Source organism: Aspergillus steynii (assembly GCF_002849105.1).
Source record: "Aspergillus steynii IBT 23096 chromosome Unknown P170scaffold_8, whole genome shotgun sequence".
In the NCBI taxonomy this organism is placed as follows: domain Eukaryota; kingdom Fungi; phylum Ascomycota; class Eurotiomycetes; order Eurotiales; family Aspergillaceae; genus Aspergillus; species Aspergillus steynii.
Window position 1 is genome coordinate 545,815 of NW_020194405.1, and position 23,933 is coordinate 569,747.

The 23,933-nt window shown below is 53.2% G+C and overlaps 11 protein-coding genes across 11 annotated transcripts; 3 read left to right on the forward strand and 8 right to left on the reverse strand.

The window, feature by feature from the left end:
• Nucleotides 1-215: 215 nt before the first annotated feature.
• On the reverse strand, nucleotides 216-2,553 carry P170DRAFT_512994 (amidase family protein). The gene is made up of 3 exons (XM_024855050.1): nucleotides 1,892-2,553; nucleotides 1,410-1,837; nucleotides 216-1,359 (listed from the first exon to the last, which is right to left on the reverse strand). Exons 1-3 carry the CDS (start codon nucleotides 2,191-2,193, stop codon nucleotides 329-331), a joined length of 1,761 nt encoding a protein of 586 aa, XP_024700168.1. The 5' UTR covers nucleotides 2,194-2,553; the 3' UTR covers nucleotides 216-328.
• An 880-nt stretch (nucleotides 2,554-3,433) lies between these two features.
• On the forward strand, nucleotides 3,434-5,092 carry P170DRAFT_467538 (uncharacterized protein; the record flags this gene model as incomplete). Its single annotated transcript, XM_024852485.1, has 4 exons — nucleotides 3,434-3,652; nucleotides 3,732-4,240; nucleotides 4,309-4,702; nucleotides 4,997-5,092. 4 exons carry the CDS (start codon nucleotides 3,434-3,436, stop codon nucleotides 5,090-5,092), a joined length of 1,218 nt encoding a protein of 405 aa, XP_024700169.1.
• Nucleotides 5,093-5,380: 288 nt separating this feature from the next.
• Nucleotides 5,381-6,286, reverse strand: P170DRAFT_429602 (cell wall mannoprotein 1 family protein; the record flags this gene model as incomplete). Its single annotated transcript, XM_024847901.1, has 1 exon — nucleotides 5,381-6,286. The coding sequence occupies one exon, from the start codon at nucleotides 6,284-6,286 to the stop codon at nucleotides 5,381-5,383; it is 906 nt and encodes a 301-aa protein (XP_024700170.1).
• Nucleotides 6,287-9,139: 2,853 nt separating this feature from the next.
• Nucleotides 9,140-10,298, reverse strand: P170DRAFT_440081 (putative nucleoside-diphosphate-sugar epimerases). The gene is made up of 3 exons (XM_024849986.1): nucleotides 9,959-10,298; nucleotides 9,775-9,874; nucleotides 9,140-9,709 (listed from the first exon to the last, which is right to left on the reverse strand). The coding sequence occupies exons 1-3, from the start codon at nucleotides 10,216-10,218 to the stop codon at nucleotides 9,320-9,322; spliced, it is 750 nt and encodes a 249-aa protein (XP_024700171.1). The 5' UTR covers nucleotides 10,219-10,298; the 3' UTR covers nucleotides 9,140-9,319.
• A 438-nt stretch (nucleotides 10,299-10,736) lies between these two features.
• On the forward strand, nucleotides 10,737-13,182 carry P170DRAFT_391292 (uncharacterized protein). The gene is made up of 2 exons (XM_024845936.1): nucleotides 10,737-11,144; nucleotides 11,251-13,182. Exons 1-2 carry the CDS (start codon nucleotides 10,788-10,790, stop codon nucleotides 12,994-12,996), a joined length of 2,103 nt encoding a protein of 700 aa, XP_024700172.1. The 5' UTR covers nucleotides 10,737-10,787; the 3' UTR covers nucleotides 12,997-13,182.
• Nucleotides 13,183-13,323: 141 nt separating this feature from the next.
• On the reverse strand, nucleotides 13,324-15,302 carry P170DRAFT_467542 (MDR family MFS transporter; the record flags this gene model as incomplete). Its single annotated transcript, XM_024852486.1, has 3 exons — nucleotides 14,186-15,302; nucleotides 13,747-14,120; nucleotides 13,324-13,682 (listed from the first exon to the last, which is right to left on the reverse strand). The coding sequence occupies exons 1-3, from the start codon at nucleotides 15,163-15,165 to the stop codon at nucleotides 13,324-13,326; spliced, it is 1,713 nt and encodes a 570-aa protein (XP_024700173.1). The 5' UTR covers nucleotides 15,166-15,302.
• Nucleotides 15,303-15,863: 561 nt separating this feature from the next.
• P170DRAFT_415670 (extracellular guanyl-specific ribonuclease RntA) lies at nucleotides 15,864-16,881 on the reverse strand. Its single transcript, XM_024847072.1, has 2 exons — nucleotides 16,507-16,881; nucleotides 15,864-16,402 (listed from the first exon to the last, which is right to left on the reverse strand). Exons 1-2 carry the CDS (start codon nucleotides 16,519-16,521, stop codon nucleotides 16,010-16,012), a joined length of 408 nt encoding a protein of 135 aa, XP_024700174.1. The 5' UTR covers nucleotides 16,522-16,881; the 3' UTR covers nucleotides 15,864-16,009.
• P170DRAFT_269292 (uncharacterized protein) lies at nucleotides 16,625-17,700 on the forward strand. The gene is made up of 2 exons (XM_024843130.1): nucleotides 16,625-17,534; nucleotides 17,683-17,700. The coding sequence occupies exon 1, from the start codon at nucleotides 16,831-16,833 to the stop codon at nucleotides 17,473-17,475; it is 645 nt and encodes a 214-aa protein (XP_024700175.1). The 5' UTR covers nucleotides 16,625-16,830; the 3' UTR covers nucleotides 17,476-17,534; nucleotides 17,683-17,700.
• Nucleotides 17,701-17,961: 261 nt separating this feature from the next.
• Nucleotides 17,962-19,744, reverse strand: P170DRAFT_429607 (uncharacterized protein; the record flags this gene model as incomplete). The annotated part of the gene is made up of 3 exons (XM_024847902.1): nucleotides 17,962-18,960; nucleotides 19,045-19,668; nucleotides 19,721-19,744. 3 exons carry the CDS (start codon nucleotides 19,742-19,744, stop codon nucleotides 17,962-17,964), a joined length of 1,647 nt encoding a protein of 548 aa, XP_024700176.1.
• A 366-nt stretch (nucleotides 19,745-20,110) lies between these two features.
• Nucleotides 20,111-22,155, reverse strand: P170DRAFT_513001 (amino acid permease). Its single transcript, XM_024855051.1, has 8 exons — nucleotides 21,917-22,155; nucleotides 21,755-21,866; nucleotides 21,584-21,710; nucleotides 21,381-21,538; nucleotides 21,154-21,333; nucleotides 21,010-21,104; nucleotides 20,590-20,961; nucleotides 20,111-20,541 (listed from the first exon to the last, which is right to left on the reverse strand). The coding sequence occupies exons 1-8, from the start codon at nucleotides 22,074-22,076 to the stop codon at nucleotides 20,144-20,146; spliced, it is 1,602 nt and encodes a 533-aa protein (XP_024700177.1). The 5' UTR covers nucleotides 22,077-22,155; the 3' UTR covers nucleotides 20,111-20,143.
• A 528-nt stretch (nucleotides 22,156-22,683) lies between these two features.
• P170DRAFT_415676 (zinc-binding alcohol dehydrogenase family protein) lies at nucleotides 22,684-23,928 on the reverse strand (the record flags this gene model as incomplete). Its single annotated transcript, XM_024847073.1, has 3 exons — nucleotides 22,684-23,221; nucleotides 23,288-23,561; nucleotides 23,658-23,928. The coding sequence occupies 3 exons, from the start codon at nucleotides 23,926-23,928 to the stop codon at nucleotides 22,684-22,686; spliced, it is 1,083 nt and encodes a 360-aa protein (XP_024700178.1).
• Between the last annotated feature and the right edge of the window lie 5 nt (nucleotides 23,929-23,933).

The following is a 23,933-nucleotide window of genomic DNA, read 5'->3' on the forward strand; positions in this document are numbered from 1 at the left end:
ATGAGAGATTTTCATCGCCATTGGATAATTGGAATGCACTTACAGAGTATGCGATCGAGATTGTTTACTTGATCGACTATAATGAGCTCGCTGGATGATCTTTCTCTTAATTTGAACGACCTAGAAAATAAGCACTGCAGTGTTTTAGTTGCGGAATATTTTCCCACTTGGAGGCATACGAAAAGGGGGCCTTATTAAATATTTTGATATTATTTTGATATTCTGCAAAATATTAGTTGATTGTCGATAATATCTATAGAGCTCACTGACTCATGTCTAGCAACGAATGAATATACAAGATAATAGCCTCCAGAATAACACTCCTATCTCACATGATAACCGGCAAATTCCGAGTCAAGTATCCCCTCCACTCCGGCAACGAGCGCTGCCACTTCGTCTTCGTGCTCTTCTGCAAATCCTCGATAGCACTGGCATACCGAACCAGAGTCGGCTCCGAGAACGCAGTATTCAAGATCGCCAGACCATACGGCATGCCGGACTCCTTGCCCACGCCGGCCGGGACAGTGATAGCAGGATACCCAGCCTGCGCCGCAATCTGGATACTCTGCGCCACGTCGGGCGGAACCAGCAGACCATCGAGCGTCTGATTCTTATGCTTCAGTGCCACATCAATTCCCTCCTCGCGGGTCGTCCGCTGGCAGAATTCCAGAGCCTGGAAGTACGTCTCGTTCATGATCCCCTTGCTCTCCAGCGAGGCGATCAGGCCGTCTTGGCCCGAGCCAAAGGCCGGATGGATGCTGGGGAATCCGCCCTCCGAGCCGTAGTTGTCGGCGTTATACTGGACGAGGTCCTCGACGGACTTGATGTTGGTGTTGTTGACCTCGGACAGATAGTCCCGGAGGTTGTTGTAGAAGTCGACCTTGATGTAGGTGTATTCCGACTCGTTGACGAATCCGCGAGTGGTGCCGTAATCCCAGTTCCAGCCGTCGGGGGACACGATGGTCTTGTAGTGAGGGAGCTCGGTGCCGTTGATCACAGTCGCGCCGGCCTGTTTGATCAAGTCGACCAGTTCCAGAAGCTGGCTGATCTGGTCGCGGTCGCCGAGAGCCCAGAACGACTCCCAGGGAATACCGAAGACTGCGCCCTTGAGGGCGGTCTTGTTGGTCAGGAACTGCGCGTACCCACCATGAGGCGTCAGTCCCTTCTGCGCGAGGGTGTAGTTATCGCGAGGATCGATGCCGTAGATAGCGTCGAGAGCGTAGACGGCGTCGCGAACCGTCTTGCCGAAGGCGCCGACCGTGTCCTGATGCGTGGATTCGGGAATGACACCCGCGCGCGAGGTCAGTCCGACGGTAGGCTTGATGCCGACGATCGAGTTTCTCTGCGCAGGGTTGATCACTGTGCTTGTTAGCCTTTGCATCTGAAGCATCTTGCCAGCTTCTACGTACCACTGCCGTCTGTCTCCGTGCCCAGCGCGAAAGGGACCAGGTTGGCGCCGACTGCAACTCCGGACCCAGAGCTGCTTCCACCAGGGTTCACGGTCAGATTGTAAGCGCTGCGGCACTGGCCTCCGCGGCCGGTGAACCCCTCCGAGTAGTTGTTAGAGCGCATGTCGGCCCACTCGCTGAGGGCCGCCTTGCCCAACAGGAGAGCACCAGCGGAGCGCAGGTTATGAACAACATGGGAATCACGAGGAACGATGGATCCGAGGAGCGCCCAGCTACCGGCCGTGGTCTCCAGACGATCCTTACTGGCAATGTTGTCCTTCACGATAAATGGGATACCGTGAAGTGGACCGCGAACTTTACCGCGGGCGCGCTCGGCATCGAGAGCTTTGGCGATGTGGAAAGCATCGGGGTTGATTTGCAGGATGGCCCTGTAGCCAATTCGTTAACAAGATTCTTGACACTAATGTAAAGGATATGCATACTTCAGGTACGAATCCGTCTGATAGATACGTTCCAAATAACACTGCAGCAGGTCCACACTGGTCAGGTTTCCGCCCGCCAGCTGCTCCTGGATATCATCGATGCTGGCCTCTTCAAGCTTGAACCCGTTGTACAAGCGCATCGGAAACAGGGAGGCGCCAGAGGCACCGAGCCGAGGGAAATCATAGGAATAGGGGTCACTCAGAACCTGAGCAGCCACCAAACTATCTGACTGGTTCTGCTGGGCAGGGCCGGCCAAAGCCAGACCACCTGCCAAGGCCAGGAACAGCATTTTCGAGGCCATTGTGACCGTAGTGGAAGGAAAGAAGGGATGTGAGGTAAATCCCTGGAAACAGAAAAGATCGACCGCAATCAAGGGATGGGATTGGAAGAAAGACAGCGTGCGGGAAAGACCGTGGGATTCATATATCCGCCCTCGTGTTTTCGCTTTTCTGCATCGAGGAACCGATAGGGGATCCACTGCATACGAAGACTAGCGGATTAGAGTGAGACCAGGCGGATCGATCATACAACGTCAGGCCAGTTCGCTTAGGTGGTCCCCACGTGATGCATGCAGGCGTCGATTAAATATTTGGAAATTGCTGATCTGCGCTATTCGCTGCGCTGTTCATCATGCAGAGTCAATGGGAGAAGGATATCATCCCGCATATCAAATGCGGTGGGAATGACTTCATCCAACAGCAGACTACTGACACATTTTGATCTGTCTTGAACGAGGTCCGAAATCCGAAAGTCTCCGAGATTGCACACCACTGTATTAAGCTTTGGGCTTTCCATGGTTATGGCCTTGTCTCCGGATCCCGAGGCATTTGTGTCTCACTTTGACGGACCAAAGCAACTACGTAAAAAATATTCCGAGCTTTCTAACTAGGGCCATTTCGGTGCAAATAGTTTCGTATACAGGCGAGTCGGGCCTCACTCTAGGCATCGCTTTAATTTATATGATTAATTAATCCCATTGCCCCTATAGAATTCACTTCACGGCGTTTACTCGGAGTAGACAGATGTAGCCGACTGGGATCTCTCAGCCTGTATCAAATTCCAGAACTTTCAGTGGAATGCTCTCAGGAAATAGGATGCTTACGGGGGATCTAGACGACAGATAAAATTCTTCTGGCGCCATTCCCTGCATGCAGATATAACTATTGTGTGTCAGACCAAGGATCTGAGCCTCGGCTACGCAGCTCTGGGTTCTGGTAGGCCCGGGGAGTGTTAAACTTTGACGTCGACTCCACAAGGGCCACCAACGACGGCGATTATGATTAGTGGCCCATGGAAAGGTGCCTGGGCTATCTCGTGTCCGCGGTTATGAGGGGTTAGGGGTCTTACTTGAGAAGTTTATAGCTGGAGGTTCGGGGGGTTGCGGCGGATGTGTGAAGTTAATTTACTAATAGCAATGGGAAATAGAGAATATATTTGTTGAAGTCCCTCGCTTTGCTCGTGCAGTGGCATTCCAGCTACTCCTGTAAGACGAAATGACAAGCGCACGCCATTGAGCGTCCTCATGCGCTGGATCACTGTCTATGGCAATCCCAGAAGACATCCTCCTTGCCGATGCTGCGGGGACAATCCCTTCGGATGTCTCGCTCGAGTATCTGGCCGAGTCGCGCGATGACCCGGCCAAGGTGGCTATCATCTTCATGGTCTGCCTGGCGGGGGTGCTGATGCTCGTCCGTCTCTATGCACGGACATGGCTGGTGAAAAGGATCGGCATGGACGACATTCTAGCCATGCTCACAATGGTATGAACCCACTGCTCAAACCAGATCAGATCAGATCATCCCGCGATCCTTCATCAAGCACTAACGACCACCTCCACAGCTAATCTACATCACCTTCGTCGTCCTCTCCATCGTGCTCATCGACCTCGGCAGCGGCCGCCACATGCAATACATCCAATACGTGCTGTCGATGTCCACCGTGCGAGAGACCGAAGTGCTCGACTTCGTCGCCCACGTCCTCTACACCACCGCGCTCTTCTTCTGCCGTCTCTCCGGTCTCGCATTCTACCATCGCCTGGCCGGCCGCACCGGCAAACTGCACCTCGCCATCCAAGTCGCCGCCGTGTTCCTCTTCGCCGCCTACCTCCCCCAGCTCTTCCTCCTCATCTTCCACTGTCGCCCCGTCACGGGCCTCTGGCCTTACCCCTGGCAAGACGAGCCCATCCAATATACCTGTCTCTCCTGGGGGCTGGTGTACTCAGTGAACTCGGCGTTGTCGTTGACCTGCGACGTACTCATGTTCATCATCCCCGCCATCCTGATCAAGAACTTGCACGTGTCGATGAAACGCAAAGCGCAGCTCTCGCTGGTCATGTTCCCTGGTATTCTGTACGCAGTCAACCCTCTCCCATACCTCCCATCCCCCCATCCCAGCCCACCTCTAACCACTCCCACAGTGTAATCATAATCTCCACCATCCGCGTCTACCTCGTCGCAAAAGGGCAATGGGCCTCGGACGGCAGCTGGGCGTACAACCCCATGATGGCGATCGAAAACGCCGAGATAGCCGGAACCCTGATCGCATTGTCCGTGCCAGCGCTGAAGCCGGTCTTCGGGAACCTGTTCAACCATCTGACCGAGTACACGACGTCGAGCCGGAACCAGTCGCGGTCGAAATCGGGGCATTTGCGGTCCCAGTCGAAGCCGGCGACGGGTGGGTTGAGGTCGACCGTGAGAGATAGTAAGCGGTTGTTGTCGTGGTCGAAGCATGGGAATGATGATTATGAGATGATGGCGTCGGATAATGTGTCGAGGGGGAGTCGGGGGGTGGGTGGTGGTGAGGAGGGGGGTGTAGGTAAGGGGAAGAGGATTCGGGTTACGGAGGAGGTGTCGATTATTAGGGGGGTGGATGAGGTTTAGACATTTAGATCTATAGAGGTTCATTAATTGAGTAACCACGTGTGTAAATATATCTTGTTCATTGTGGGCTGAGTTACTCGATAAGATGTAGAAGCTTTGCAGAGCTTAAATTTCCTTTTGCGTTACTCCCCATTTAATATATATTTTGTTGGCAATTATAAGACAACGAATGATATTCCCTTTTAAATGAACTATAGGAGAACTCCTATTTTGTTTGATCAACAGAACTCTAAGGAGCCTTCTCGGTGGGATTACAGCGACAACGTACACACATCGTCCAAGATGCAGTGGATGCTCATTTCGGCGCCAACTGATGCATAGTTGTCATTGACAATGTCTCTATATCCAAGCTACGATAACATCTTACAGACCAATCAAGTAGGCATTGCATCACTTTATTAAGACTATGAATATATAAACAAACAAACATATATACAGACCGCAGTCTGATACAACTTCAAAAGCCGGAAGAGAATAGAATATACAGCGAGAGCAAGCCCATGGTATCAGTGACCCCTGATTCGTTTCAAGCGTGGTTTCATGGCGCTCATCGTCATCCGTAGCACGACATGCTAGCATTCATTCCATCCCTAGATCGCGACCATCCGCTTAGATGGCAACAGCGATAGCAGCGGCGGCAATAGCGCCACCAAGGGAGTAGCTGAAGCGGTTGTTGCTAGCAGCGCCGGTGGCCAGAGGGGGCTGGCCGGACTCGGAGCCGGAGCCGGAGCCGGAGCCATCAGAGCCGGAGCCAGAGCCGTCAGAGCCGGAGCCACCGGTGGGAGTAGGGGTGGCAGAGGGGCTGGCGGAGCCGGACTCAGTGGGGTGGGGGATGACGGGGGCGGAGGTGGTGCCGGTGCTGTCGGCGGCGGAGGTGGTGGCAGCATCAGTCTCAGTGGCGGAGCCGGACTCGGTGGCAGTGGCAGAGGCAGTGGCAGTAGCGGAGTCGGTCTTGCTGGAGGAGTCCTTGGCGTCCTTGTAGGCGTCAATGCCCTTCTGGATGGCCTTGGTGATGCCGGCGGAGAGCTCCTTGGCGACGTCGGCCAGGGCCTCGGGGACCTTGTCGGAGATGGCGTCGGCCAGGCTGCTGGCGGCGTCGTACTGGGCGCTGAGCGACTCCTTGACCTTGGTGGCGGCGCCGGCGGCCTCGAACTTGGACTTCTTGTCGATGATCTTGTCGACGGTGGAGTCGACCTTGTCAGTCAGGTCCTGCACGGGGGAGGTCAGGGCCAGGGCATCGCTGGAGGAGAGGTCGTCGCCGCCCTCCACGGAGGAGACACCCTTCTTGATGGTGGAGATCAGGTCCGCGGAGGCGGACTCGACCTTGGAGGGGTCACCACCGCTGTAGCCCTCGATGGCGGAGGACAGAGAGTCGACCTTGTCGCTGATGCCGGCGATGACGCTCTTGACGGCGGCGGCATCACGCTGGACGAGGGAAGCCTCGCGGGAGACCTTGGTGGGGGTGGCCAGGGCGGTGGTGGCCAGACCCAGGGTGAACAAGGCAGTGAACTTCATGATGACAAACGATGGTGTCAAAAGGAAATATTATTAAATAAAGGGTGTTGGGGGGAAGAGTGGTTTTGTATGTATACAGCGGGAGGACGGAGGGGTAAACGAGTGCCCGGTAGATCCGACGAGAAAACAATCAAAAGAATGGATCGGTTCTGCTCTTCTCAACGACTAAGAAAAGAAAGATTCTTGGATGGGTAAAAGCTCCTTTATATACACGCCCGGTGCAGAGAGCAGCTCACATGTCCGCGGCATCGTGGGACCGAGGCCAGGCCCTCCACCAGGGGAGTCTAATCCTGGGACTATTATTAGCATGAAAGGGATTAGTGGTTTTTGGGAAGGGGGAGGCAAAAGATGGGATAAGATGCGATATTCCGAGCATTAGATTGGACCTGAGGGTGCATTGGTGTTGACCCGGATGCAATTAATTAACGTCCGGGTCGAGGGGGCAGGATCGTCGCGGTGATGCTTGTTCTGGACTCGCTGTGTCTGGCCATGAGGTAGTATTCCCAGATTTTGCGGTAATTTGTCGCCGTCATGGCGAATCCAATGGCTCATCAAGACGGAGAAAGGTGTAGTGTCTCTGGCTGGAATGCGCGAGGGACGGTGGAGGAGCGCCAAGCACCTGACCAGGGAAAGCCCCGGAAAACCCTCGTCCCCAAAAATCGATCAGGTAAGAAAAACACGCTCCATCAATCAAATTGAATTCAATGGTCGGCGAGCCAGCCTGTTAGTGCTGTAACATTGTCGCCCTACCCCGGCCCGCCCCCGCATCCTCATTTGTCCTTTCTCTGGGGGATTTGCTCAGGCCCGAAGCGAAGTCGGCCCCAAAGGCTCCTAGTTTAGCGTCAGTCCAGCGTCCGCCTGAGACACCAGCCGCAAAAGCCAGAAATTGCACTGCATACCCCGCAGTAGCTGCGTCTGGGCTCATTTTACGGGCTGCAGCTGGCGGCGAATCGGCACCAATCGTGGGTCCTGCGACTCCGACTTGTGCAGCTGGCGACATTTGATGAACTGATGAGAGAAACCAGGGATGACGTCCGGATCGGGCAATGGTCCCGAAGAATCTCCCGGCTGGGTTTAGGCAGGACTCGACTGGATAGCACGGTTCCAATGACTACGAGCTATTATTCACAAGATTCCCCGGATTGACCGGGGTTCGTCTTGGTTTTGCTTGCTTCGAGGCCAACCAGAATTCTCCGGATAATCCTGCGGGACAGCAGTTACTCCCGGTTCGAGGTTTACTACCTCCCAGGCAGCTCATCCCAATCAAAGATACGAGCACGCTTACTACCTCGGTTTGTACCCTTTGGTACCACCCTCGCTCGTGGCAAAAGCGCCTTCCACTCTCCGTGCGTCCTGCACGAGTATTTTCCGCCAACCCGAGGGCTCGAGCTTAGTGGCGGATTGGACTTGCTGGATCGCGTTAGAAGGTGACGTGGGCCGATCTGTACCTGGCAGGTTAGCGCGGTGAGGTGATCTTTGCTATTTTGTTCGCGGAGACAAAAGTCCGGGAAATTCTTTCAGAGCTGTGCATTGTTTTCCTCGGAGACATTGTCTTCCGGGGCGCTGGCAGTCAGTAGGATGTAAGTTGCGGGGCTTGTGTTTGCAGTGTAGGGCAGACTGACCCACGGAAGGCCCGGGTGGATAGTATGCAAGTCAGTCGGCCCTTTGTTCTCCAGCGCCTCCAGTCCAGTCCGTAATATCCAACAGAAGTACTGCCTCCCAAGCTGGAAGGTGAACGAGTGGCCATGATTCCCCTGAATGGGCGACTAAATCATGTACGAGCTACGCCTGCATCTCGCATTAGTCTCGAGGTGTACAGCAGCTGTCCAGACCAGACTAGAGGATAGCTCTTGTCTTTTCGCGCAGCTCCATTACCCAACCTCTCGCAATAAGTCTTCACCGGTGGCAACCAGTCACATCCTTTCTAGATTGGGATCATAGACGCTATGGGCATGAATAAGCAATTATACTTTCTTGGTTCTTAGTTCACGCGAGCAGCGCCACGGGCGTTGTTTCCCTGGCCATCTCATGGCCACGGTTACAGTTACACAAGCACTAACTCGACTGCATGTGGTCACATAGGCCATTATCGCTAGTTGTGGTCAATCCTACGATCCTGGGTCTCTATGTAAGACCTGCATGAGGTGCTCCGGAAGGGAAATGAGCACATGTAAATCCACGCAATGGCGACTGAGTCCTCATCCGACTTGAATACGTCGCCATCCCGTCTCTCTTGGACTTTGTCTTGGGTTCAAGGATTGTTCTCCCATGTGCGTGCCTTGCTACGTCTGCGATATGAAATTTCCGAGGCTTTCCGGTGCTCGCTTCTGCTATTTTTGCCATGGTCTCAATTTTGGTGCGCAGAAACAAACTTTAGATGTTGTTTCACCAGTCCCGGCAGGGAACAACTTCATCGATCGCCTTCGTTCGCTTAATATTCTCCTCGTCAGTCCAAGGATATTTCTCTCTTCCTCTTGGCGATGGACAGATTTCGGCCTCTGAGACATCAGGGGAAAGCGATGGCGAAACACCATCATGAGGCTGGACTGTTCGAATAACATCGCTTGTTTTCGAGACCTACAGCTCTTGCCGCCTACCGATAATTCATTTGAGTCTTGGTTGGTGTACTGATTATTGCTTATAGAATTAATCTACACAGGTTTCAGTTCTAGGCATAGATTGCGGATCTTATTGTTATCGCTTTTTGGGGAAAGACAACTGAGCGAGATATCATGAGCTGGGCCAGGTAGGGTGACTAAACCTACCTTGAATTCTGAGATAATGTGCATTGCTCGTTGAATCATATTAATAACCAAATAGCACATTGCAAGATATAGATGTCCGCCCAAGAAAATCGCTATGTTGAGATTGTCCTTCAATTAGTTACCTTCCTTCACCTCTATGCTAAGACCGAAAATCCATACATGACACCAATCCTAACAAAACCATATATCCTAAGCGCCATTCCTCCCTATATTAGCACAATCAATCCCAGGGCATCATCATGCCACCCCCTCTATCCCTCCCACGCATTCAAAGCCCAGCCTCCCTCCGAAAAGCAACATTCGAAACAATCCATCCATCCCCACTGACCCCCTCCCCAGACATCGGCTTCCCGTCTCCCCTCGCCAACTTCGTCAGAAACCCTCCCAGATCCTTTGTCGGCGAGACATGATCCGCAAGGAAGGCCCGAAACGGCGGTCCACCGAATCTCCGCAGCAGCGTCTTCCCCAGCGTCTGCTGGTCCGGTCGCTGCAACACATGCTTCAGAACCTGCGGGTCAAACGCGGGGTCGACATACGCCGGTCGCACGCTGTATGGTCTCAGGCTGGGATACTTCTTGGAGAGGTCGATTAGTGCGGCTTCGCATTGGCCTTTTGTGCGGCCGAAGAGGGGCGTGAGGAACCCTGGTGTTTGGGTGGCCTGGCAACTATAGTTAGCCAACTGCGCAGGTGAAATGGATATAAACCAAGTCGGTGCAAACATACCCCTTCCCCGGAAACATAGACGAAATTGAACTTGTCCGATAATCCCGCAAAGGCCTTTGCTGCCGCGAGCGGATAGTCGAGAGTGATTTTGACATATTCCCTTCAGGACCGTATTAGCACAGGTCCCGAAGACAACGCACCACACTTGAGTACCCATATCATGAGATGGAGCAGAGACACTCACTCCTTCGATACCTGCGTTTGCGAAATGCCCTGCGCCCAAATACATCCGTCCGCGCCCTTCAATTGCTCCATCAATTCGGGGCTGTATTCACTGAAGTCCTTATGTTCGATCACGGTCACATTGGGCTTCCCCTCGGCCATCGGCACCGGACTTCTGCTGAGGATATACAAGCGCGAGATCTCTCCTGGTGGCAGGGAGAGAATGTGGTTGAGGATCGCGGAGCCGACGAGCCCGGTCGCGCCGGTTAGGATGAGGCGCATGTTATTGGGTTGGGGATGTGAATCGAGCCCAATTTAAAGAATGAAAGATTCCGGCTATATATAAAATATACAGGCTGGTGGAATTTAAATTAGCAGATTGAGATGGTCATGATGAGCTTTTATTTCATAGTTGGTTCGAGGTCACGGACCGGACGTAAGTTTATGTCCGGTCCGCCTGCTGATGCTGACATGGAGTTAAAGGATGGACTCCGCGGGCGCCCAGCAAGATGACAGTCGTGGCATTGTTATTTCAGGGGATTTTGAATGGACCCTGTGTCTTTCTGGGATTACGAGATGAAGTTTGTTGGATATATTGTGGTATGGTGGTGATCAAGTCCAGTGGAGACCTCGAATGACAGGATTCGTCTTAGTGCAAGTAGATTTAATCGTCCAACAAATGGCAACGCAGCGCATTTGCTGGACTAACTAATCTTGGCCCGATTCAGGTGACCGCCGTCTCCCCTCTTCGACCGCAACGTCAATACACAGTAGTTGGTCGGACTCTTTCCAACCGCTTCCACGAAACCACGACACTACGGAGCACCTTTCCATTCCATGTCTCATCTACAATGTCCGCTCCGCATGATGCACCGTCCCACGATGCCTACTTGCACGCCAAACGGAGAAAGATACGCAAAGGCACCCACAGCTGCTGGGAATGCAAGCGGCGGAAGATGAAATGTAGATTCGATCCGCGCATTGTTAGTGCCTCCTGCAACGGCTGTCGACGACGCGGCTCCCCGTGCATCAGTCAAGAGTTTCCCGAGGACCACGATTATGTCCTTATGGATATTGGGTCTAGCCGCAGTGATGGCACTCCCTTTGATGGCAGAACTCGTGCTGTCACGCCCAATGAGACGGCAGACCCTGGTATTCTCACGCCTCGGCCAACGAACATGGAGGCTTCGCGATACCGTAAATCCGAGGTCTGTTTCTTCCAGTTCCTTTCCCTAGTACTGTGTGGTTGTTACTGACCGTTTCCAGCAATATCTTACAAGCACCAAGAGTGATATCGCAAAACGTAAATATGAGAGGCTATCTCAGTTCTTGCATAGATTACTTCCATCGCATAAAGATACTGAGAGCATCTGCAACGCTACTCGCCAATCCTCCGTCCTCTCCCACGAATTATTGACTACGCCATACTCTATCCTCTACCAGAACGGCCTCCAACCCCCCGAGAGTTTACTAACAACCCCCGAGCCAAACATGCATCCTGTTTTAATCGCGAGATACATGCTCCAGCTTGCCATTTTCCTACAGCATCTTCCCCCGGATCTCCACAAGGAGATTAAAGGCCTGTCGGAACCACCCCGGGTCATCATGGAACGCTTAGCAGATGTTGCCATCCATCACGTCACGACAAACGAGGACCTTATCGGCAGCATCGAGAGCCTCGAGTGCATCATGCTCGAGAGTTTGTACCAAGTGAACATCGGGAACCTTCGCCGAAGCTGGGTCGCAGGCCGGAGAGCCATGAGCGTCGCTCAGTTAATGGGCCTTCATCGATCGGACAACCACATACCATACAAAACACTCGACCCCCAGGCGAAAAGCAAATACAACACCCAGCTCATGTGGCTCCGCATCATCATTCTCGACCGCCACCTTTGCCTCCTCCTCGGTCTCCCCCAAAGCTGCCCCGACCACAACATACCCCCCGAGACCCTCCTCGCCAACGACTGCCCCATGGGCCGCCTCGAACACCTCCACTGCATCGCCATGTCCCGCATCCTCGATCGCAACGCATCCAAGCCCACCCGGCGCGACCTCGCCGCCACCCGCGCCATCGACCTCGACCTCCAAGCCGCCGCAACCAGCCTCCCCAGCAAATGGTGGCTCGTGCCCAAACTCGACGCCTCGACCGACCTGCAAGCCGTGTTCTGGGACACCCGCCGCCTCGTCGTGCAGATCTGCCACTTCAACCTCCTCAACCAGCTGCATCTGCCTTATATGCTGCGCCCTTCCTCCTCGCCCACGGACAGCAAACACGAGTATTCGCGACTCACGTGCGTCAACGCATCGAGGGAGGTTCTCTCGCGCTACAGCTCGCTGCGCAGCTTCAACCGCATCGCGTACAGCTGTCGCACTGTCGACTTCCTCGCCCTGATGGCGGCCATGGCACTGCTTCTTGCGCATATGGATGGTCATCGCGACGGGGCGGACAATCTGCTCGCGAACCAGTACCTCGGCGATCGTGGCATGATCGAGCAGGTGCAGGAGCATATGAGCGAGATCAACAGGCTGAATTCGGATGAGCTGAGCGCGCAGAGTGCAGATTTATTGAAGGCGCTGTTGGCGGTCGATATGGAGAAAGGGACTGGGAGGGTGAGCGTGAAGGAGGCGGGGGTGGGCCAGGATGGGATGGGTCAAGAGGATGAGGAGGGGGAGGAGGGCGTGGTGCGCGTGCATATTCCTTATTTTGGAATCATTCGCATTGTACGCGAGACTCCGACCACCAGCGGCAGCGACTCCCAAGCCCAACTCCGTCTCTCCTCCTTGACTCACTCCAGCGCCTTAACCCCCTCCGCTGACAACACCCCCAATGCACTCTCCTTCGACGTCGCCGACACGGCCGCTAATGAATTTCCCGCACCGTCCGCGCACCAGCAACAGTGTCAAAACACCCTCTCCGACCCGGGCCTGTTTCTGACACCGTCCCCGCTGACGCAGGGCGGGTGTCCGGAGCTGGCAGCGGGCGGCGAGGACTGGGCGTTTCAGGGGGTGGATATGGCGTTTTTCGAGAGCATCATGAGGAATGTTGGGGGCGGGGTTTGAGCTCTGCGTTGGCCTGGAGAGGGGTTGAGGATTGTCGTGGTCTATGTATAATATGCTCAACACCTGGGATGTTTACAGGGATAACGGCGCAATGGTACACGATTCAACTGGTTTAGCGCCTTTCGGGTTTGAGAATTGACTTGCTCATGCTGGGTTGGGTGCACTAGATTAAGACAGCAATCCAGCAAGTTAAGAAAACTAATTAGATTTCTAAATCTAATGTTCCATATTGACAATGATAGTGTTGCATTGGCTTTCTTTCCCTTCCAGAACCTCGCCTACATCTCCCCCATCCAGCACCACCAACCAACCAACCAAGCCAACCACTCACTTCTCCCCCTCAACCCCCTCCACCTTCTCCTCCCCCTTCCCCTCCGCCTCTACCTCCGCCACCGACCCCCCATGATCCGGCAGCCTCTTAAACGGAATAATCAACGACAAGAGGACCGAAAAAGCCGCGCACGCCAACGAAAACGCAAACACGTCCTTAATCCCCACCATATACGCGGCAATCACCTCCGTCAGATCATCTCCACTAAACATTTCCTGCAGCTCAGAGGCGCCGGCGCCCAAGACCAGAGCCGGGTCGAGGTGCGATGCACCCCCGAGAACAGTCTGCAGCATCCGGTTGGCGAAGAGGGACTGCGCGATGGCGACGAAGTAGGCGCCGCTGAGGGTTTGGCACACTATTTGAACTTTAGTACAAATATACAGACATGGGTACTCGGATACGGCACAGGAAATACTTACTAACCATGACCCCCGTCGCGCTAGCAACATCCTCCAGCTTCGAGAAGCCCTGCACAGCGGTCATGGGGATCTGGTTGCAGATGCCGACGCCGAAGCCGAAGAGCACCTCGGCGCCGATGTACATGGCCTGGGAGGAGTCGACGTCCAGGGTATAGATGAGGGCCATGCCGGCGGTCATGATGAGGGCGCCGAGGAGCTCGTAGGGCTGTGTGTAGCGGGTTTTGCCGATGACGGCGCCGCTGACGACGGCGCCGAGGGCGAACAGGGCCAGGAACGGGAGGGTGTTGACGCCGCTTTTCACGGCGGATTGCCCGTGGATGGACTGGAAGTAGATGGGGAGGTAGAACATGACTTGGTAGAGGGCGGCGTAGGAGCTATGAGGGATTGTTGGTTAGTGTGGCTGGGGGTGGTGAGAGGGAGGGGAGGGGAGCGAGCTTACATGAGGCAGAAAAGGGCGTTGCTCCATGTCGTGCGCTGTTTGAGAATGCTGAAGGGGGCCATGGCGCGTGGGCCTTGTAGCCATTCGGTAATGAAGAAGCCAATGGTGAGGACGATCCAAAGGACCAGGGTGGCGATTACAGAGCCGTGATTCCATGCTTTGGTCTGCCCGCCCCATTGCAATGCTAAAGTCAAGCAGACGAGAGAGACGAGCAGCAAGCAGAACCCGGGTATATCAAGGGCGAGGATGATCTCCGTCCATGTGGCCGGGGCACTCTTGATGTGCTTGGGGATGCGAAGGAATAACAGTAACAGAACGATGATGACACCACCAACGGGCAAGTTGATCCAGAAACACCATCTCCAAGAGACCTCGCTCGTGAATGCACCGCCAATGACCGGTCCCAGAATAGTCGACACCATGAAGACAGCCATCCACGTGCCGATGAGAAGCGGGTGATTCCTCGGCGCAGCCACGTAGTTGATGACGATGAGGGTGCCCCCGAGGACACCAGAGGCACCCCAACCTTGAAAGGCACGGCCGATGATAACGGACACGCTATTCGGAGCTGCAGCGGCCACAACACTACCCACTAAGAAGATCCCGACCGCGCTGAGATACGTCCACTTGACGTTGACGTACTTGAACAGCTTGCCCCATAGCGGCGAGGCAGCGGCTGCGAGGATGAAAGTCGCGCTTCCATACCAGCCCACGTCGTCGAGTCGGTGGAAGTCGGAGGTGATGCCGGGGATTGCGGTCGCGATGATACCGATCTCCAGGGAGACGAGGATAGTGCTCACGAAGATAGTGACTATTATGAGGAATAGTCGGATCCCAGTCGCATACTCGGGCGGGGTCTCGGGGCCATTGTGCTCTTGGGAGTTGTCGGCTGGAGAGTGCTCGCTATCAATGGCCGAGCCTGGCTGGTGTTTTTCCAGCTCGGATTTGTTGCTGCTCTCGAGATCTGAACCGTGTGTCATGATTCTTGGTTCTGGGTCACGATAGCACGTCGGGATGAGAGGATGGGGTTTGCTGGGAGTTGCAACTTATAGTCTTGAGTTCATAGAAAGACATGTTGGTTCTAGCTGGATGACAAACGAATAAACAAGCAACTAAGGGGGTGAGAGAGGTAGATGTACAGGAAGTCCGTGATTGACACGGTCGACCGAGGGAACTAAACATTCGACCGCCGTATCGTGCATGTCTTGGCCATGCAGGATTCGACCGCCGTGTGCTGCGCTGCTGACAAAAGCGAGATAACCACAGCTAAATAGCTAACGACTTGATTGTTAAGTAAATTAACAATATTAATAAGACTCCTTTTGGAATTTAGAGGGTCTCACGGGTGAATTCGACCGTCAGCCTCGACATTTGCTGGAATTTCATCCGCGTGTCTCATTCCTCGAAGCCTCACAGAGCTTTCTTCGTCTGACAAAGCTTTTCTTCTGATGACATCTTCTAAAGTGGCTGGCCGGCGAGATTGCAGCAGCATACAGCATTAGAGCGCTGAGCCACTGCAACATAATTGTAGCAGTCTACTTCAGGGGTGGCCACTAGCAAGTTTCGGACTGATGCGCTCACCCAACAAACTATTGGCGCAGGATCAATATTCCATGGAAGAAATATTAATCCAATCTGGCTCGAGAGCTGGAGATTAAGAAGTCCGACGAGTAGGGCGCTCTGATGTCATGTTTATGAGACTACTCGATATATACTTCATCATATCTACAATCACCCTAGTACAGGGCCACACCAATGCAAACAACCCAATAAATCTTCATTTTCATTCATATTCCCAACCCCCCCTTCATATCAACCCACCATCTAAGAATCACACTCCACAAAGTTGTTCCCACTAGCACCAGTATGCGTAATGACACCTGCCAGCTGGTTCTGGGTGTTGAACACGACGCGGTCGGCACCGGGCGAGCCACCGCTGTAGATGCTGCCGGAGCTCAGGATCGGCCATTCCTGGTAGGTGCCGGAGACGGGGAAATCGAAGCCCTCGTAGTTGTTGTAGCGGTGGGGGTAGTTGTTGCTGCCGACCGTCTCGCCGTCAGAGTACAGATCGTAGCCGGCGTTCTTGGCCGAGTTGACGGCGCTGGAGGAGTAGCAGTTGCTGCCGCAGGTGTAGTCGCAGGCGCGGGGGAGAGGCTGAGGCACGGGTTGAGGGGCGGCGAGGGCGCCGGTGAGCAGGAGGGTGGTGAGGGTGAGGATCTGGAGGGTTTTTAGTTTTTAATATCCCGCTGGGCTGGGTTGTGGTAGATGCGATGTGTAGAAGAGGTTGATTGGATATTGTAGGTCAGAAAGAGGGCAAATACCTTGGTGTACATCATCTTGACTGACTCAGATGGACTGGGCTATCCTGGACTGCAATGACTCTGAATAGGCTTTTTTTTTCCTGTCTGAATTCCTTCCCAAGTCCCCGGCACCAACCCTCCCTTTATATACCACGTCTCACGGCATCCCCCTATCTCCAACCCGCCCGGGTCACACAACCCCCAGCATCCACGATGCTGAGGTTACATCGGAAGTCCCCGTGAAGAGCAGCGATAAGCAGATTGGGCAGAATCAGCAATCCAAACACATGCAGGTCCCAGCAGAAATGCCGATCACCGGTGGAGAGGGGGCGGCCAAGCTGGCAGATGCAGAAAGCGTGCAGATCCAGGCCGCTTATTCGACCGAGACAAGTGACGGGTTGGCGGGCTATCAGGGAGTCCGGAATCTCTCCTCCAATGAGCGCCGACACTGCCGAGCACGGTGTCTATCTGGCTGATCTCGATGGGCTGCGAATGCGGGGAGGACCAGGTACTAGGGCCGTTTCTCGACTGCTTTTCGCCCACCTTACATGGCTAGTAGGCTCAGGCGATGTGAATATTGTGGGTAGATTCGAAATGCATCCGCACGCAGAACCAACCAAGTCGGTATGTCTGGACATGTTTTCCTGTCGGGTTTTCAACTGGCAATCTGTTTCCATGAGCGTAGGGGATCTCCGACCGCCAATAACGAGAGGCTCCACCGTCGGCCTTTCCCCGTCGGAATCCGCACACGGCCCGGTCCTCCCCCTCCTTCATACTTCACGACAATCAGATGGTGGTTTCATTTATCTATATTCGATAGGGTGCAGCTCACCTCCGTCTCTGGTCTTGATAATGCATCGGAGAGCTCCTTTGCAGCCAGCCAGCCAGCCAGTCCAACGCCATCGCGCTGCTATGTTTGTCGTCTCTGCCGTCCCAATCTATCTCTTCTCGTCTTTCCTCCAGTCGGGGAGGCGCGGTGTATCATGGTAATATAAGCAGCCAGGTTGACTGGCTACGAAATCACCGAGGAGGGTGGTGGATGGCGAAAGGTGGGTTATATTTCCGCCTATCATTTTCAGGAGTTTCTTCAGTTTGGAGTCGGGAAAAAGGAGATAAGGTTTGCTTTCGAGAGGGAGCGCTATAACAATACTACCGCCTTTTCCAATATTTCCTCGTGCTGAAGATACAGGTAGACAGATCGTTAAGGACATACCGTTGAGATCGACGACCCTTGTCGATCGCGATCGTACAAATTTCAGGATCACCCCGCGAACGCCGATAAAGAGAGCTCTGATAAAGGATATTAGTACTTCATTTGCTCTGTAGTCCCGGCATAAAGGAAGTATGTACATTGATATCAAGGAATGAAAGAACGGAGCCCAAGATTCATCATCAAAGTCTACCTAAACGCCGTCCTAAATACAGACATGGAATGCCCAACTCTCCCGAGAATCCGTCCCGTAAGATATAAGACCTTTAAGGCGGATTCTCTACAATTTTCTTCATGTCTTCAACCATCCGGTTAACATGACCCCAGATGCGTTTGCGGTTTTGAAGTCCTTTGAGGGAGCGCCAATCACGCTTGATACCAGTGTATACAGCATACCAATTAGTTTTCTCCAACTCCTTGGGCAGGTTGTAATCTTTAATAGTCATCGAAAGCCAGAACCCAAACCGCTTGGACTCAATAAACTGATCATCGATTTTTTTTTCGCGCCGTAAGCCGATCAGGATGTCAGGGTATTCAAGGGGCTTATATATCCGGAGGTAATCCATTACACCTCGCATCTCGGTTGGTGCGGTAAATGCCCACCGTGAGGGTATGTGTCCGGGAAAACCCCATGCATTCCATGCCTCGAATAACCATGGCATATCTTCCCGCAACATGCGACACCAAATCGTGTCTGGGAGGTGTTGCAAGCCTCTCGAGACTAGTCTGAGGCTTTTAATATCTTTCATGTCAAGTAGATCAAGAGTGCCAAGCATCATGACCTGCGACAGCGTTGCACAAGTGTTTCCTTTTGCTGATGTAGGCAATGAATTGGGAGTATCTTTGATCATGGCTGCTTTATCTTTGTCAACGCTTTCTTTAGGGGGGTTGGGGTCTTTCGATTCCTCGGAAACTGAATTTTCACTTCTTTCCGCGAGTGTCCACGATAGAAGACTCTCCAACCCGGGAATATCAAGTGGGTTTGCGGCCATGTACTCCTGGCCACGGATATGTTTCCAGCGAGGTGGATGGCTCCAGGGATTGTCTTTGTTCTCAAGATTGCAGTAAACGGTGAAGCCCCCCTTTACCTTACAGTATTCTTTGAGCCCATCTACGGCGACGCGGCCAAGATGCAATTTTGAGCAGCGGGAGAAGATTTCAAAGCACCATGGATGGAATGGCAGTGACATGTTTTGACGCTTCGGTGAACGCCCGAAGAGGGAGAAACGAGTGGATCCGTGAGGGTCATGTGCATTCATGGGTCCCTAGGTCGGCAGATTCTGTTAACATTGAACCTTTCATATGATAGAGGGATCGAAGAAACCGAAAGTCCAAAGACAATGCCTCACCTCAGGAATAACCTCTGAGGCATTTATGTACTTGACACCTCCCCTCGGTGGATACACTTGAACTTGGGACATAGTATCCATGCACAATCCGTTACAGAGTCCGGAACGAAAATAGCCACTTGTATACTCCCAGTCCTCTTCAAGTCCATCTTTTTTAGGCGGCATAGTGGGATCCGAGGGTATGAGAAACTGGGCAGTTCGGCAGCCATTCATTTCCCGCAGTTGGATTTGGCCGCCATTGTATGCGTTCTCTGCGAAACAAAAGGGACCGGGGAGGTGTTCAATGTTTTCGACGAGCCCTGGCCAGGTCCCATTCATCTGAACCACAGTGTCTTCATTTACCACTAAGACTTCCCTGTGTTCGGGCGGACCGGATCTACCAGCAGTGTAGTCACCGGGAAGTACGTCCAAAGTCAATAATGGATCCCCGTCAGCCTTTCTTTTCCCTGGGGTTTCGTATACGCCTATGGAACAGAGATTTCCAACACAGTTGCTCAGGTTGACGGGGAATTTCTCCAGGTTCCTTGTCCATGTCATGTCGGAACCCCATGACGCGTACACTGGCTCTTCGACTTTTCGCACCCGAGCGATGTTGAAGGCAACACCACAAAAGAAGCATATAAGCTATGTTCTTATCAGCTTGCAGGGAAATAGGTAAACAGGGGGTCAATCGTACATCGTGAGCACTGCCCGATGCCATTTAGAAGAGATGGGTTGTGTAAATGTAGTGGTAGTAATAGTAAGAGTAGCAGTAGCAGTTATAGATGGAAACGAGGGTAGTGTTAGCTTTGAATGTGCTCAGTCATCAGATATCGTGAAGACATCTGCTGTATCTGAGCAGCATTCGGGTGCTCCTGCCGTATGCACGTCTTTCCAGGTCAAGCCTTGACGCCTTGTAAGGCTGCCATTCATGCCTTGGGCTTGTCCGTTTGATCCTGAAGCATCGGCCACAGATCACGAGATTCTCTTCCTTTTTGGCTACTCTGAACGCAGACAGTCCATCCTCTACAACCGTTCATCGTCAATTGGCCAAACACAGGGCGACTCTTATCCCAAATATATTGTGGTCCATTCTAAATCTATCAGTTCAATGGCTTCCTCATCCCACAATAACATCCTTCACTCTCGATCTCCACGTCTTCGCCTTTCCAAACTCCTCCTCATCCACCAGCTCCCTCCTCCCCGTCCAAATGTCCATCTCCTCCAATTTGACGATCTTCGTCTTATTCCAAATCTTATAGACCACCACAAAGAGAGCAAAGACCGGGAGCAAGATGTAATTGACAACAAAATCATCAACACTGAACGGGTTCAGAAACGCCGTATACCCTTGGAAGAAAATGAGGAAGATGTTGGCCGCCAGCGCAAAATATGTCCCCCAAGGATAAAACGCCGCTCGGAAGGGCAGTCGGGCGGGATCGTCTCCTTGCACTGCCATCGCTTGTCGGAATCGGATGTGTGCCAAACTTATCACAGCCCAGACAATGAATGTTGATACTTGGTACGATTAGCCATGAGAAGAGGAAGCTTGAAAGGGAATCTTACCGCCCGATAGGGTGATCAGCGCCGAATAAACCTTGCCGGCACTTGATGAAAGGGTAAGGAACACAATGCAGGTGAAGATGTTTGTGAATATCAAGGCTGCCCACGGTACGCCTGCGGCGTTGGTTCGACTGATAAATCGCGGAGCTTTGCGATTGCGGGCCATGAAGAGCATAGTTCGCGATGCGGCGTACAAAGAGCCAATCCCGGCAGAAATGACACTGACTACGATCAGAGCGTTGATCAAATGAGCGGCCGGAAGGATGCCGGCGTCCTTCAGCGAAATGGTCAATGGCGAGCTGGCTGCGTCTGAGCTGGAGCCTAGCAATCGCTCATCACTGTATGGGAGCAGAATACCAATGAAAAATATGGTGCCTGAATTCTGTTAGTCTCTTACCATATGGGGGTCTCCTGACAACCTACCGATATAGAAAATTAGAATTCGCCAGAAAACCTGTCGGATAGCCGTGGGGACGGCCTTTTGTGGGTTCGACGATTCTCCAGCAGTAACACCGACCCTGTTCACGTCAGGAACTCCCTGTTACTCAAGGAGCAGCGAGAGCTTACATTTCCGTGCCCGCATACAAGGTTCCCGCAACAACAAAAGTCTTCGCGACGCCGTTGATAGAATCTGCAAATGCTCCAGGATCACGCCAGTACCTGAACCCAATGGGCCCGGGACCTATTCCACCCGTGCTGATACAAATCGCAAGAATGAAAAAGGCAACCAGCGCCAGGACTTTGATCCTGTTTGGGTTAGTATCGCGTGTAACATCAGGTAAGAGGACGCTCACAGTGACAACCAAAACTCCATCTCACCGTATGCCAAAACGCCCAAGTTGGACAGGCCGAGAAACAAGAACCAAAAGATAAGAATCCAACCCCATTGCGGGACAGCGTCGGTCCAAAACCCAAGCACTAGCGAGATGGCATTATACTCATTTGCAAGAATCTACACGATCAGTACAGCTCCAGAAAGAACATCGATATAACATACCGTCACCCACAAATACCAATACGCCCATCCTAGAGCGAAAGCAAGCGAGTCATCCACAAAGCGTTGCGCATACTCGGTAAAGGAACCCGACACGGGAATCGCCGTGGCCATTTCTCCCAAGGATTGCCTATCTGGTCAGCCGCGAGTCTTATCGCGAGATCGGGTGCCTACATGACGAAAAACACAATAATGCCGACCAATGCAAAACTAATCAAGCATCCTGCCGGGCCACCTTTGTTAAGCGCATTGCCGGAACCGACCAACAATCCCGGTCCAATAATCCCTGTGTGGGTTAGCGACCGATCGGATGGAAAAAGTGCTGAGATAACTCACCTCCGATTGCGATCATTTGGAGATGCCGCGACTTCAGCCTTCTCTTCAATGGCTCGGCTAAAACATCGTTCGGCATCTGCGATCCTCGGGTTGTATTCTCCTCATCCGCTGTAGAGCGGCTGTGGAATGTGAGTCCATTTTTGCCGAATCGGGCCGACATTGCATAGGGTGCAAATATGGAAGCGATCAGAATGAAGGAAATGAATAAAGCTAGAATTGGGAGAATGCATGGTTGAAGGAGACGCCAATTTTCACACTGCAAACTCCACGATTACGCAAGAACGCGCGGGATGAGGTTCTCCAGATTGGCCTGCACGGCCCACGTTCATTTGTTGGGGATGTCGTGATAAGGAATGGAGGTGGCGGCATATTGGCCGGATCGCCATTTTCTTCCCCATTCTAGATCTGACACTTGTTTTTAGGGGCGTTGATTGGTTGGGAAAATGCAGATTCTGATGGTTGCAGTTTATTTCGCCTTCTTATCTTGGTTTTTCATGCTGTTATGTAAGTGTTTGGCAATTTCCTAGTGTGGAATTATTTTGACGATATTTTGATCGTGTTCACAGTTACGTCCATATTTAATTTTCCAATATATTCGAAATCTTCGCTAAAAGAATGGCGTTTCTCTTGGACCTAAAATCCACCCACTATCCCCACTCTCCAGGCTGCCAGGCACCCACAAGCCCTATCCCAAGTGCCAACTCAACTTTACACAACCGAGCATTTCAGGTCCAATCCTTATTCCTAAATCCCTCCAACCTCAATCCCTACAGAGAATACACCAACTTCTTCCCCCTAACCTCCCCCTTCCTCAACTCCTCCAACCCCTGCAACACACCCTCCAGCCCGCCCACCCTTGCATCGACCTCATGCGTCCTCACAACCCCCCTCTCCACCAACTCCCCCACAATTCTCCCCCAGCTCTTCCCAAACTCCTCTTCCTCCTTATCCGCCTCGAAGACCAGTCCGCCGGGGAACTCGAACCGCTCACCCAGCAACGTGTATCCCAACGCGGTGGTGGCTTTTGCGCTCTCCTCGGGCCGCAGTTCCTTGAAGGCGGGTGGCACAGGTGCCCGGATGGAGTGGTAGTGGCCGCCTGTCACGGGGAGGATTTTGCTGCAGTACGTGCTGGAGGACTCGCTGCCGATGCAGTCGAAGATGTAGGTTATCGGGTTAGTGGCTGATTGCGCGAGGATGGCATCGATGCTGTCGGGGCTGTTGTAGTCGTAGATGTAGTCTGCTCCGCGCGAGGCGATGAGGGCGTTGTTGGATGGTGAGCAGGTAGCGTGCACGGTGAGGTTGGATCTGGCTGTATCAGTTTCGCACCTATACTGGACTCGGGCATCATCATGCACAAGAGAGAGAACATACATCTTGGCAATCTGAACCGCAATCGTCCCCGTCGCTGAACTAGCCCCGTATATCAAGATCGAAGGGCCCGGGGTCGTCGCCCCGGTCCCTGTAGAATCCAAGCTCGGAAACGACAAGCCCATCATCTTATACAACGCCTGACCGACCGTCATGATCCCGACGCCCAGCGACGCCGCCTCCGCAAAGCTCAAATTAGCCGGCTTGTGCCAGGTGCCTTGTTCCTTGCCGACGACTATATCGGCAAAGGCGCCGTCCTCGGGTTCAACGGTGTTACCTGCATTTTATTCCGCCTCATCAGCCAAGAATGACTCAAGCCAGAGCCATTCAGCTTAACATTGTGTAGAGAATGATGAAGAAGAGATTAACACACCACCATGAACAGCCCCGTACACCTCATCCCCGGGCTTAAACCGCGTCACGGACTTCCCAACCTCCACGACCACTCCCGCCCAGTCGCATCCGACGATCGTCCCGGGGGCTCCGAGGCCGTCGATATGTTTGTTATCGGTAGGGTTCAGGGCGACGGCTCGTGTCTCGGCGATGATGTAGTCGTCGCGGAGGCGGGGGTAGGGGACGTCGGAGCGCAGTTCGGCGTGGCCGGGACTGGCGATTTGGATGGCGGTTCGAGAGCGAGAGGACATTCTAA

Excerpts from the sequence above, each read along its gene's own strand:
- P170DRAFT_391292 (XM_024845936.1), top strand. The coding sequence starts at position 10,788 with ATGTCCGCTCCGCATGATGCACCGTCCCACGATGCCTACTTGCACGCC. Across the intron at positions 11,145-11,250 it reads CGCGATACCGTAAATCCGAG|AGGCTATCTCAGTTCTTGCA; the intron begins GTCTGTTTCTTC and ends CGTAAATATGAG.
- P170DRAFT_513001 (XM_024855051.1), bottom strand. The coding sequence starts at position 22,076 with ATGTCGGCCCGATTCGGCAAAAATGGACTCACATTCCACAGCCGCTCT. Across the intron at positions 21,867-21,916 it reads CCAAATGATCGCAATCGGAG|GGATTATTGGACCGGGATTG; the intron begins GTGAGTTATCTC and ends TAACCCACACAG. Across the intron at positions 21,711-21,754 it reads ATTATTGTGTTTTTCGTCAT|GCAATCCTTGGGAGAAATGG; the intron begins GTAGGCACCCGA and ends CTGACCAGATAG.
- P170DRAFT_512994 (XM_024855050.1), bottom strand. The coding sequence starts at position 2,193 with ATGGCCTCGAAAATGCTGTTCCTGGCCTTGGCAGGTGGTCTGGCTTTG. Across the intron at positions 1,838-1,891 it reads CAGACGGATTCGTACCTGAA|GGCCATCCTGCAAATCAACC; the intron begins GTATGCATATCC and ends AATTGGCTACAG. Across the intron at positions 1,360-1,409 it reads CACGGAGACAGACGGCAGTG|TGATCAACCCTGCGCAGAGA; the intron begins GTACGTAGAAGC and ends TAACAAGCACAG.
- P170DRAFT_440081 (XM_024849986.1), bottom strand. The coding sequence starts at position 10,218 with ATGCGCCTCATCCTAACCGGCGCGACCGGGCTCGTCGGCTCCGCGATC. Across the intron at positions 9,875-9,958 it reads CAAACGCAGGTATCGAAGGA|GGAATATGTCAAAATCACTC; the intron begins GTGAGTGTCTCT and ends ACGGTCCTGAAG. Across the intron at positions 9,710-9,774 it reads TCTATGTTTCCGGGGAAGGG|GCCACCCAAACACCAGGGTT; the intron begins GTATGTTTGCAC and ends TATAGTTGCCAG.
- P170DRAFT_269292 (XM_024843130.1), top strand. The coding sequence starts at position 16,831 with ATGCAGAAAGCGTGCAGATCCAGGCCGCTTATTCGACCGAGACAAGTG.